At 38.3% G+C, this 13023-nt stretch overlaps 1 protein-coding gene across 1 annotated transcript in view; it reads right to left on the reverse strand.

The window, feature by feature from the left end:
* Positions 1-11290, reverse strand: part of WFS1 (Wolfram syndrome 1 (wolframin)) — a 36366-nt gene extending 25076 nt beyond the window's left edge. The window contains exon 1 of the mRNA XM_009890535.1: positions 11098-11290. Coding sequence (XP_009888837.1) covers positions 11098-11290 — 193 coding nt within the window. The remainder of the gene's footprint in view (positions 1-11097) is intronic.
* Between the last annotated feature and the right edge of the window lie 1733 nt (positions 11291-13023).

Consider the following 13023-nt stretch of genomic DNA (forward strand, 5'->3'; position numbering starts at 1 on the left):
TTATGAAGCCAGGAGAGGTCTTGCTACAGAGTTCAAAACTATGGTAGGGCTGTATTGTAATCATCTGGTCTTTTGGGGCTATTAAAAAAAAAAAATAAACAAAGCATGACTGAAGCATCAGAAATAATAGCCTGTCAAAGTGAAGCAGTTAATTTATGTTAGAAGATGGAACGAACTTGCTTTAAGGAGTTCACGAATTAAACATACTAGCTATAGAATATAATTTTCTTGCAGATTCTCAGCAATAGCTCATTTGCTAGTATAAAGAAAATTTTACAATGTAGAAATCTGAAGATTTTATAAGATTAGGTAGGAAACAAGCAACAAGAATGCACACACATACAAAGTAAATAAAACAGGCATATTTGTTCAAGCAATAAATAGTCAAGGAACAAGTAGGAAAATGAAAGCTTAAGGGCATGCCTACACAGGGATATTGACCAAAGCCGATACAGCAGGACACACTTTGTGCAAAAATCTCACTAGGAGGTATTTCTTGTAGAGTCATGTCCTATATAATACCTCCAGTCCCTTTTGCAAGTGTATGGTGGTAATTCTGATACAGTGATACATGGGAATTTTTGCAGGAAGAGTCCCTTCCATCAGCAAATATCTGTGAGTTTATCAAAATCCAACAAATCCAAAATTTTCAGGGAACAGTCCACAGCTTTTTATACAGATTTTGTTTTCACTATGAAACAAGCTTTCTAGACTTTCAGACACTCTTAGGAGCAAAGGCATACACATATTAATGACAAAATAAAAATCCTTTTATTTGCTAGAAGATGCTATGTAAGCATAACTCCGAAGTGACAGGTGTCCCATTTCTTTCTTTTGGGAAAGAGAGATTTAAACTATTCATCCCAGGTAGATTGTCTATTATCAATGTGCTTTTTGAAAAAGTTGATTTGTACATTTTGTAACAAAAATTAAGATTCTAATAGCTTTTGTGTGTCACTGGATTGTACTATTGAGCTTTCCACGTTCAGCAGAGCCAGTTTGAGTCTCTAGAGAAATCCTCCTACTCGCTTTACACAAGCTCCAAAAGTTCAGTGGTATTGTGTGCAGTACCTATGTAGGAGTAAAGTTTCTGGAAAGACCAACATTGCATGTAAAAGCAGGCATTAAGCACCATGTCACAAACATGATTTCTACATATAGCATATAACGACACAAACAGAAGAACTGACTGGAGAGGGAGAAATATTTTGTACAACAAGTGTCATTGTTTTGATAAAAGGGTTTATTAACTTTAGACGCGTATTTGCTCATCCATAAGTGTTGAATCCTTTAATCCATTCAGAAGCCTCCTGTATTCTTACTTTAACTGCAACGTAAGGGCTTGGTACAGTTATGAGTACATTGCATGTTTTTCTTCTAGGCGCTACAGCTTCCATGGTGAGATCTTAAGAGGGTCCTACTTACCCCAAGTACAATTAAAAATATTTATATTAGCATACATTGCCAGGCTTTCTATTTTTAAAGGTGATAACAGGGATGGGAGAGAATGGAATAACATTTGTTTACGGAGATGTTAAAGTTTAGGACTCAACTCTGCTTTCTCTGGGAGCAGCAATGCATTTGTAGGTATGACAATAGTCTTAGTCACACCACAATTGCAAGTCATCAAATAGCATTAAATTGAAAAGGGAACAACTTCTGCTCCCCCACAAAATGAAGGCAAATTGTCAGGAGAGCAAAAAAATAAAATAAAAAAAAGCATGTAGGTGGAAGACTAAGAGCAATGATATTATAGACAATAAATTTTAACAGTGGGGGGAAAACTATTCTTAAAAAGTATTTCTTCCTAGCATAGCTATTATTATACAATGATCACTTAAAGGCATTAAAATAATTTTACACACAACTAATGAGAAAGCCCTGCTGCTTTTTCTATGCAGGCATTTCTGATTAAGTAATTTATTGATGAGCTGGGATAAATCTAACATGTTCAAAAACTGGAGAGTTAAAAATAAATACGCTTTTCATTATTTCTCAGTTGAAAAATCATTATTAACCCTCCCCACCAAAAAAAAAAAAAAAGAGAGAGAGAAGAGAGAGAAAGAAAAGTGCAACCTGCAGAAAAGCAATGTGATAGAGTTGAGATCATAAAACTGACCAAGCCCAGATATTTTTATAGGTGAAGACCTAATGTTATCATAACAACCTGCACAATGCTCAATGGAATTTCAGCAATTCTGCAGCTTAGGCTCTTCACCACACAGACACTCCAGCAGTTCATTAGCTTACTCTCAAAATAGAGCAGCGCTTAAAAAAGGCTCACCCTAACCGTTTTGCAAGTCCACAGTACCTTATTAACTTGCTCAGCAACACTTCTAATCGTTAACTGACTTTTCAAAGGATTGGTAAAACCAATTCACTATTTCCAGTCTCACCTTCTAACTTTTACAACAAAGTGGGCCTTGACCCTCTAACAGCAGAACAGTTTCAAGTCTCTCCTTGATTGTTGTAGTGTAAAAGAGACTTGTTGCAATTTTATTTGAAGATGAATGTACAGATATTAGGTATTTCCACATATTTTCCTCCACAGCCACTGCAAAATATCTACAGAGATTAGCAGTTCCTGCTGCTGATGAATGCAGATGCATTATATTAGTGAGCTGGTTCAGGTGAGGAATGTACTTTTAAGTTTCCAGCTGTTCCCATTTAATGTGTTTTGTTTGTGCAGTGGAACATGCAAAGATTCCTTTTGGAGGAAACTAAATTGAAAGACTGTATTCCAACTGCTACATAGAAGTTTTTAAATGTGTACAATAAGAACGATTTACAGAGCTACTTCTATTTCATTACATGATTTACTAATAGCTCTTCACCTTCTATTCTTCAGCTGCTCATTTCTATCCCTCTAACACCCTGGGACTATGCTAGAACAAAGATTTTGGTATCATAAATGAACACAGATTAGGAAATCCATCCACCTGAAAAAATAACAGAGGAAGATTGAGCTAGGGCACTTTTCTTAATCCGGTTCATTGTGTGATTGCAAAAATTGTTATCAGTAGCAATATCTTTGTTATCAGCTGAAGAAAACATTTATGTATTTCAAATGGTGAAAGAGGCAAAGATGGAAAATCTTTTCTCAAATAAATGGGTGTCCAATCCTAATCCCACATAAATTAACAACACCAGCACATTAACAATGCAAGCAGCAGACCTCAAAAAAACAGTTCCCATTGTTCTGCACCAACTATGATTATGTCCCAAAATTTTATCTGAAAATACAGTCATTAACTTTTGTTTGGATAGAATTCTTTCTCCCCCACAGCAATGCTTGGCAAACGAGCTTTCCAGGAGCCCGAGTAATTACAGGTAAAGTTTGAAGGGGCATTAATAAACTGACAGATAAATTGTTAGGTAATTAATACTTCACTGCATAATCCTCCCCTTCTAACAATCAAAGATTTTTCTAAGATTTCTTCAAGCTTTGCACAAACATTTCACTTTGCCTGGTACTTTTTCTGTACCAGCAAACTGCCAGAAAATGAAGAACCAGAAGTGCTAAAATAGAGCTTTGAAGCAAAAGCTCTTTGTTACCTTAAGTGGAAGAGGCTAACACTCGGAAAATATTTGTAAATTAGAGAAGTTCCCTATTTGTTAGCTATCATTTAGCAATGCGTTGGAGACGCACTGTTGTACATTGTTACAATGCATTGTAAACTGTTTAGAAGATTTTTTTTGTACTATTTATAAATTCTAAGTCACGCAATTTATAAAATAATTCTCTTCCAAGAGATACAAAAAACCTCATAACCTCCCTAAGTACAAGCAGAACTCTGCAAACAAAACATAAGAAATTGATTTGTCTGCAAAACTCGCAGTACAAATACCTTCCCCGTATGTTCTCAATTCTAGAGCAAGAGATTTGTACATACTTCCTTAACAGCAAAAACATGGACAAAACAAATATTAGTTCTTTAACTGAAGACATACTTCTCCAAGCACTGCAACTTAGCTCTGCAATGCTCTCAAAATTTCCCAAACTCTCACCTTTGAATTCCTACCCAATCCCTCCTGTCCAACCTTACTGGCTAGCAAATGTACGTGAATGGTGTAAAACACAAATACGATCTCTTTCATCTGCATATAAAAAATTATCACCTTCACACTGCCTCCCAGATTTCTCCATTATCCTAGGATGCTCTCTTTTACCTGCTGACTGGCAGACAGTTCCCTACCAATTTTTAAGACACTTTAGGTGCTTGAAGGTACTTAAGCATTACAAAAAATGGTAACACCTGCAGGACCATAAATATACACCTGAGGTGAGAGTCTGGTTCTAGTTACCATTATGGCTCACTTGAAACTGTTGCTTGAATCCAGAAATCCCAGGCAAGTATCCAATCACTATGGTATCGTGAGAAGTTTCTCTCAACAGTGCTTTTTTTCATCTGAATCAAAAGTGAAACATCCCTGGGCCACAGAAACCTATTTTCTAGCTCAGCGATATAGACCACTTACCTGGAGTGGGATTCATGTGTCTCTTCCAAAAACATTACATTAATAGCAGCAGCATCCAGATACTCACATGGTAACTAATGAACACATTGACCGTGCTTTCTTCCTAGCTCTGCTCTGTGTACATATAGAGGAAATGGTTCCACTAGCAAAAATGATGTTTTCAAGCCTGTTTGGAGAATCCAGCATTGGGACCTCCAGAGCTCTTATCCGAGCTATTTCTTTTTGCATTGCTTTAGGGTTGTATGTGAAGGAAGGAGGATGCATAGAGTAGATGAAGTACAGACGCCAAAAAGGGGTATGGAGCAGCTGGACAGAACCAAGAGCCCTGTGCACCTGGGAGGCATAGAAGTGTCCTAGGACATCTGAGTCTTAGTCTGTTTCAACAAACTTCACCAGACTTCATTAGCAATCATCCACTGGTCTCTGTTGCTATCCACAATGTTCCTCTTGGCACAGATTACTAAAATAATGACAGATTTTATTTTTTTTTTGCTTTAGCAACTAGCAACCCTCCTGTAATTTGCTTACTTGAATACTGATGACTCAATGGTTTTAAGATTTCAGAAGCCCTAATTAGTAGTGTACATGCTTTGCTCACTAATAAACTTCCTGTCCAGGAACATCCATGAAGGAGTAACAATTTTTTTTTTCCCCTAGCATGTACACAAACCCAGTAACTTATACAGGCAGAAGTTTTCTAGAGAATGCAACACCTTTGGGCAGATATAGAAATATCCTCTTTTTTTTTGTTTTTTAAAGCAACAGAAACAAATCTATAAATCATCTCAAGCTCAACAATTGAATATTGTTTTTTTCATTAAATCCAGATTTGGTTTGCACAATAAGTTCTCAAAGCACTGTTACCTCCCATTACAGAATGAATTATACAAGTGTAAAAGAAATAAGAAATAGTAAAAGAAATAAGCTTTTAAGTTATTTAAGTAACTTAGGCCTTGTTAGATTTTTTTATATATATTTTGAGAATAATCATAGAACCGTTGAAGAATAGATGTAATTGTATAAGATTGATTAATAGAATGCAGGTGCTTAAAGGAACAGAATTGAAAAGATGAGGTCAGCACCCAGCATTGAAAGGGGGACGCCCATTGCTGAGGTCTTAGAGAATTGGAAAAAGATACCCCTGGCACAAAAATTACAGAAACACAAATTGATAACATTGTGCCAGGAGGAAAGGCCATTCCTGACAATAGTTAGAGGGGGAGGACTAGTGGATTTATGGCCTCCCAAAGGAACTTTTAAATCCCATAAGCAAAAATTTTTGAGAATAATTTTGGAGGACTCGGGGAGTCAAGATATTGATTATTGGTATATTTGGTATAATTGGGCACAACAAAGGAAAAAGGCTCCTTTGTTGAAAACTGACAGAAATTCCTTTCCCTCAGCTCCAGCAGCTGAGGAAACCAAATTTCCTCCTACTGGTATTGGAATGTATCCAATGCTATTGGAATACATCCCAAACCCAAGAGCAGGCCCTGGCGCACCTCCTGAGACTCCTGCAGTTACGAGGCATGAGCCTTAGAAACAAGGTGATTTAATGGCCTGGCAATCTAAAATGCCTCGCTTACGAGATGATGCTGAAAAATGTGCTCAATTACTAGTGGGAATTGTCACTGATTATACCCCTAATTGGAATGATATGCGGACTCTGCTATGAGAATTATTCCAAGCAGAGGAGAGAGAGGAGATTTTCCCAAAAGACTGAGAAATTGCCCAAAGAGGTCAAGGGCTAAATCCCTGGCCGGAGCAGGATCCAGAGTGGCATGTGACAACCACAGAAGGGATAAGAATCTATCGGGCTGCTATACAACAGTTAATAGATACAGTTTAGCAAGCAGGAGAAAGAATAACTAACTGGTCAAAAGTTTTAGAATGTAGACAAAAACCCGATGAACACCAAAGCGATTATTTAGGCCGACCAAGAGATACTTTATTGAAATATGGGGGGATGACCCATGACAATTTCCAAGAGCCATTAGCTATTAGTGTTTTTGTAGATCAGTCTGCACCTGACATTAATAAATACTTCAAGAAGCACATGCCAGGCTGGCAAGGTGAAACATTAACTAAAATTTTGAGTATTGCTGCCTTCGTTTTCAACAAAAGAAATGAAGAGAAGCAAAAACAAGACATAGAAAGGTTAAAACTTGAAAGAAAGCAAGAGCGGAAAGAGAGAGAAATTGGGTTGCTAGCTGCTGCTATCACCCAGATACATAACCCAAGAGGAAGAGGTCAGGGATTTCCCCGAGGGGGGTTTAGAGGAAGAGGGGCAAGAGGTAGAGCCCTTCCTGTTTCTCAATATGCTGATTCTTTAGAATGCTTTTGTTGTGGAAATTTAGGTCACTACCCATAGCCTGGTGAAATTCTTTAACAACAAGGAATAAAAAAAAACACTACCTAATGATATATTAGCAGAATATAGATTGAAAATTTGCCAAGAAAAAAACCTATAGCATATTAGTTTAATCGAAATGAAGTACCCGTGCAGCTGAGGATGTGTGTGTGCTTAAGTGCTTTACTGAGTCAAAGCCAGGGGCATTCATTAATTTGCTGGATTATGCTGCAAGATATGGGTAATGCTGCAGGAGTAGGAGATGGGTGTTTCCAGGAAAAAAAATTACTTAACGTTCACATTGATGCTATAGCCCTGAACACAGCACAAGTAGGAACTGGAAGAAGCAGCACAGATCAGAAATACAGACATGTTGGCAAGAATATTTCAAGAATCACTGAGGGTTGGAAGTCACTTCTGGAGGTCATTTGCTCCAATGCCCCTGCTCATGCAGGGCCACCTAGAGATTGTTGTTCAGGGTAGCGTCCAGATCAGATGGCTTTTGAGGATCTCTAAGTATGGAGACTTCACAAGCTCTCTGGGCAACCTGTGCCAGTGCTTGGTCACCCTCATAGTAAAGAGAAGTGTTTCCCGATGTTCAGAGGGAACCTCCTGTGTTCCAGTTTGTGCCCATTTCCTCTGTTCCTATCACTGGGCAGCAGTGGAAAGAGCCTGGCTCCATCCTCCTTGCACCCTCCCTTCAGGTATTTATGGACATTGATAAGATCTTCCTGAGCCTTCTCTTCTCCAGGCTGAAGAGTCCCAGCTCTACCACCCTTTCCTCATAGAAGATGCTCCAGTCACTTCATCATCTTTGTGGCCCTTTGTTGTACTCCCTCTAGTCTGTCCGTGTCTCTCTTGTACTGGGGAGCCCAGATCTGGACACAGCACTTCAGGTGTGGCCTCACTAGTGCTGAGCAGAGGGGAAGGATCGCCTCCCTCCACCTGTTGGCAATACTTTGTCTAATGCAGCCCAGGATGCCAGTACCCTTCTTTGTTGGAAGGGCACATGGTAGATAGGCTTGAGGTAAAACTGCCTTTCAAGACAGTATTTGAGATGGACGTTGTACATCTCCCATTCTCCAACAGAAATCATAGCCAATTTATTAAAAATTAAATTACTTGTGTTACAAATTTAATTTTGTAGTTTTGTGTGCAAGGTATTTAAGTCACCAGTAAAGAGGAGATAGCTTTCTGTACAGCAATCTGCTGGTCTTTTCTGTCCTCTTTTACATCATTCAGAGTTATAGTTGTCATCATAGTGACAATCCAAAGCAACTGACTTCTTAATCTTCCAAGAAGGAAGTTGGAACAGCCCTTCTCAGAACATCTCCATGTTCTTTCATACAACTGAACCACGATACTCCATGGCTAAGAGACCAGACCCTTCACTCTTCCTATATCTATCAGCAACCTGAATGTTATTTATTAGTAAAGGCTCTAGTGATTCCAAGGAATACCTTCTCTGTCAGTTCAAATATTTTGAAAATTTTCTGTTTGAGACATCATTTTTTTTATAATAGTTTCCATATGCGTATACATGACTGAATTTGTACATCTCTCTCTATTTGTACTTCTTTCTGAAGTTCTACAAAATCCCTGTTTTTAAGTTCTGATGACCAAAGCTGCTGTGTGTGGAAGAAAACTTCTCTGCTTCCTTTCTTTTAAATGAGATTTTAGTTCTAGAAACTGTCAGAATTATGACAAATGACATAAATGTAAAATAGCCATAGAAGAAAACAGTGGATGAGGAAACATGATCTTATCGAACGCATTTGCTATCTAAATCCACTAAAGTCTTGGTTGTTAGAGACTCCAGCATGACACAATGGCAATAGTAGCTCATTCTGCAGCATTAAATATTTGTGTATATTAAGATGGGGGTGGAAAGGGCAATGACAGTGGCACCAAGCACTGAAAAGATTTTAATGGGAAGAGATGTAATCAGGAATGAGTCACAACTGAAATGGAGAAATACATCAATGCTTGGAAGTGCTCTTTTACAGGGGCACAAACAAAACCATCTATAATACAAAACTGCGTAGGGATATTAGCAACTACACAGGCCTGTAAAGAGATTTGTCATGGTTTGGGCTGGACTGGCCACTGGGTGAGCGACAGATGCTCTCCCCCACCTCCCTCTCTCTCCAAGGAGAGGCAGGAGAGAGAAAAAAGACTTAAGAGTTTAGGAGGAACTAAGCTACTTTAATGAAATACTAATAATAAAATAATAAGAAAATAATGAAATATATACAAAACCGTATCAAGCTCCCAGGATGACAATCATGTCACTGGCTGGCACTGGGGAAGTCCCAGACAGGACTTCGTGACAGATGGGAACTGGATTCTGGATCTTGATTCAGGATCAGGATCAAAGGCAGACAAGCAGACAGAGTCCTCCTCAGATGTCAGCCATTGAAGAAAGAGAGAGAGAACTGACCCTTTGATCCCTCAGCTTTTATACTGAGCATGAGGCAGATGGGATGGAATACCCCGTTGGTCGGTTTTGGGTCACCTGTGCTGTCCGTTCTTCCCCACAGGTGGGAACCCTCTATGCTTTATTGCTTCCGACCCTCCAATGGGGCAAATAAAGTGAGCTGGCTGGGGTGTTCTAGTAATAAGTATAAGCAAGAGCCTCTCTGCATACCATTCCTTTGCATCAACTATAAACATAGGTCTTATCACTCTGAGAGCAAACAGTTTCTGCACAATATGCTGTTAATTTCAGCAGTTAGAAGAGGCTTAGCTAAAAAGTAAAGTCACTGAACAGAACATTTGTTCTGTTTTTACCTCAAACCAGGACACGAATTAAGACAAAATTCAGTACGATTTTAGGAGGACAGTATTTATATGGAATAACAAAATCTCCAAAATAGCTAGAGAGGAATACCTGACAGAATGTCTGTCTAAAACACCACTAGATTGATAGCTTGTATTCACTTTCAGAATCTCGCATGAATGTGGGAACAAACAACAGAAACCTATTGTCCTCAAACCAGGACACCTATATTTTCCTCTTTCAAATCATATTATAATAAAACCCAAGATAACTCTGTACCTTATTCCTAATACTGTTGCTATTCTTTCCCTGTTGAAGCATACTAAGAAACTGGAGAATGAAGGAAAAACACATACCTGTTAGCACTGATCCTAAACTAATAATCACGTAATTCATGTTAGAAGTGTCAATTCTCCATCATATCTGAATTCTTTCACAGGTGGGTGAGATGACAAAGCTTGTTAGAAATTCAGGTATCCAAAAAGTTCTCCTCCATCTGGAATGTCTTTTAGTAACAAAGAACCCAGAAGGTTCCAACAGTCAATTTTTAATTAGATGCAAACAGTAGATGTGCTAACACAGCCACAACACTGGCCCGAACTATGTGCAGAGCTCAGCTACATCCGATAAATACCCCGTAGATATTTACACATTGAATAATTTTAAAACTCTTGGATAGCCTTATTACCTTCAACAGACTGACTCATATTTATGACTGTAAGGGCATGCACATAAGCAGTTTCAGAATCAAAAGTCCAATTTTAAAGAAAGTTAAAGAGCAGTAATTTTGCTAGACGTCAAACACAAGTGCTTCTTGCACAAGTGTTGTGTTAGATTACAAACTGAATTTAAAACTGGAGCTCAGCAGCTGAACACAGGAGACATTTTTCTTTCTACCTTTTGCATGAGACATTTCTCCCACCCCATCAGTTTTCACTATCTTTGAAACTCAATGGGTTCACACTGAGGTAAAAAAAAAAAAGCGCATCATTCTGTCTTTCAAAGTGTATCATGATTCTTAGTCCAATTTTTTATCTGCTTGCTAATCCTAACTGCGTTTCTGTCGCTCTGGTTCCATGTATCAGTTTATTATTCCCTCAGTCTGCATTAGTAGTAGTATCTATTCATCCACATTAGAACTCATATTAAAGTTATAGTTAGCATGCGATCTAGCCAACTAAAAAGATTAAATCGAAACTTTAATATTATGCTAAACTACATTTAATTCTTGCTGCCAGTTTTTCAAACAAACTTCTTTCCTGTTGCTCTGTGCACTTAAGAAAAATTGGATGGGAAAACTCAAAAATACACACAAAGTAAGCTGCAGAAGAAAAGTCTCCTCCACAACAACAGGTTAAAAGAAATAGAAGAAATTTATTTTCTTACTTTACAGTGTCTCATTAAACAGAGTTTAGAATACATATACACACAATAATCTCCAGATGTTTAACATAAGCCAATTTTGCATAAAAATTGCTTTCATACTTACCATTTTTTTCAGCTTTCTCCCTGCTATGGGAGTAGCCAGGAACTGAAGAAGAAAAACCTGCAGTATCTCCTGAGGATGGCCCAGGTTTCTGATTGTTCTCACTACGGTCCACAGCAGCAGCGTTCAGCTGGGACCTTCCAAGATGCAGCTGGGGGTGAGAGGGACTTGAGGGGGGATCAGGATCTGAATTCATTTTAGCTGCAAAAGAAGAAACTAATAATTAGTTATCAGAATGTAGGGTTACAATGTAAAATCAGAAAAAAAAAATTAGAACCTGAATATATTTATATAATTAGTTGAACAAAAAGCCTAGAAAAAGGCAAGAAGACTGATAGCAAATTCAAGATGTATTTATACGTTGTTTAATAATTCCAAGCATGAGCAGCTATTGTCAAATAAGACTGACCATATATAGCATTGTGGCAGAATAGCAATTGCCTTTTTTTCCCTAACTAAATAAGAACTGATTTTCAAGTATAGATAAATGGTAAAATTAATGAATCAATCCTGTAAATACTGCATATGAATAGCCTCTTTAATTCTAATGTTCTATTTACACATGCAAAGACTAGCCCCTAACTTTTTATGGAACAGTACTGACATGTCTATAATGACAGGCAAAGGAAGAGAAGGTGTAAGACTCTGCCACTGGACATGAGGAGAGGGACACTACCAATGATGCTCTTTATAAACATTTCCAATTGAAATACACACAATCCAAAACAAGCTGACTTTATTAACTACTAAACTACTATCCAATTTTATATAAAAAAGTAATTGTAGAAAAAAAAAACAACACACTAAAGCAGGGAGGGAAAGGCCTTACAGTTCCTTACAAGAGGAGGCCTTTGAACTTCCACTGTAAGCCCTCTCATAAACAGTGAGGGGAACTCTGTTCTCTAGTAAAAAGTTCCTTAAATCAGTAAGCTTTCATAGAAGTGCTTACTGAAAGCTTAGCTTTTTTTTTTTTTTTTTTTTTTTTTTTTTTACAAGACACGAAGTATGCATATACTACCCTGGTATAACACATAGTAACTCTTGGTGCTTAAGAGCAACTTCCCTGAAGTTAAGCAATTCAGAAGAAACACTGTGGAAGGTGTCTGTCTACAAACTGTATTTTTTAATTCTGTATGTTCATAATACTGACCTAAAGACATCCTTGTAAAGGTGAAAGCAGTATAGGTATCGTATCTTTGATTTTGGCTAACTCAGCCAACCACTACTTCTACTTAGAGAACACTAAAATCACAACAGGATGCTAAAAATACCAGCAATATTACCATCATTAAACACATTCTTTGCAATTTAGACAACTCGCTTACCAAAATTAAGCTTCCCTAAACCAGAAAACATTTTACTGATACAAGTAAATGCATTTCTGTCTTATGTTTCTACATCAAGTTATAAATAAACCAACACAGTTCAGTTCAACCTTCAAACAGCCCTAGGAAAACACAGAGATTAAAATACTTTCCCAGTCAACCAGCAAGAGTATTTTTAACCATTAGACAATCACAAAAGTTACTTTGCAGCCGGTTTTAAGCTTGACCTTAACGCTTTGAGAGACAGACGTGTAAGAGAAGAGACGCTGGGGCTCCAGCCCCGCCAGCGGTGGGACTCCGGCTCTTTTGGGGCCGTCACCTTCCAGAAAGGGGACTCGGGCAAGAAAGGCACCCCTCCAACACACCTGCAAGCAAGGTGCAAAGGAAAGGAAAACACTTACCTCGGCCTTAGTTAGCTAGCAAAAAAAAAAAATACTCCCGTCCCAAAAGCCACTCTGCGCTTGTCCTGTAAGGGCCACCCCCAAGTTTCCCTACTGCAGGCTCGGACCCGAGCAGGAGAGAGCCCTTCGATCTGACTTGAGGATTTCTTTCCAAAAGCCTGGGAAGGGAAGGCAGGGGAAGGCTTTCGGGGCGGCCGGGCTGG

Source organism: Charadrius vociferus, unplaced genomic scaffold (assembly GCF_000708025.1).
Source record: "Charadrius vociferus isolate BGI_N301 unplaced genomic scaffold, ASM70802v2 scaffold88, whole genome shotgun sequence".
Taxonomy (NCBI): Eukaryota; Metazoa; Chordata; class Aves; order Charadriiformes; family Charadriidae; genus Charadrius; species Charadrius vociferus.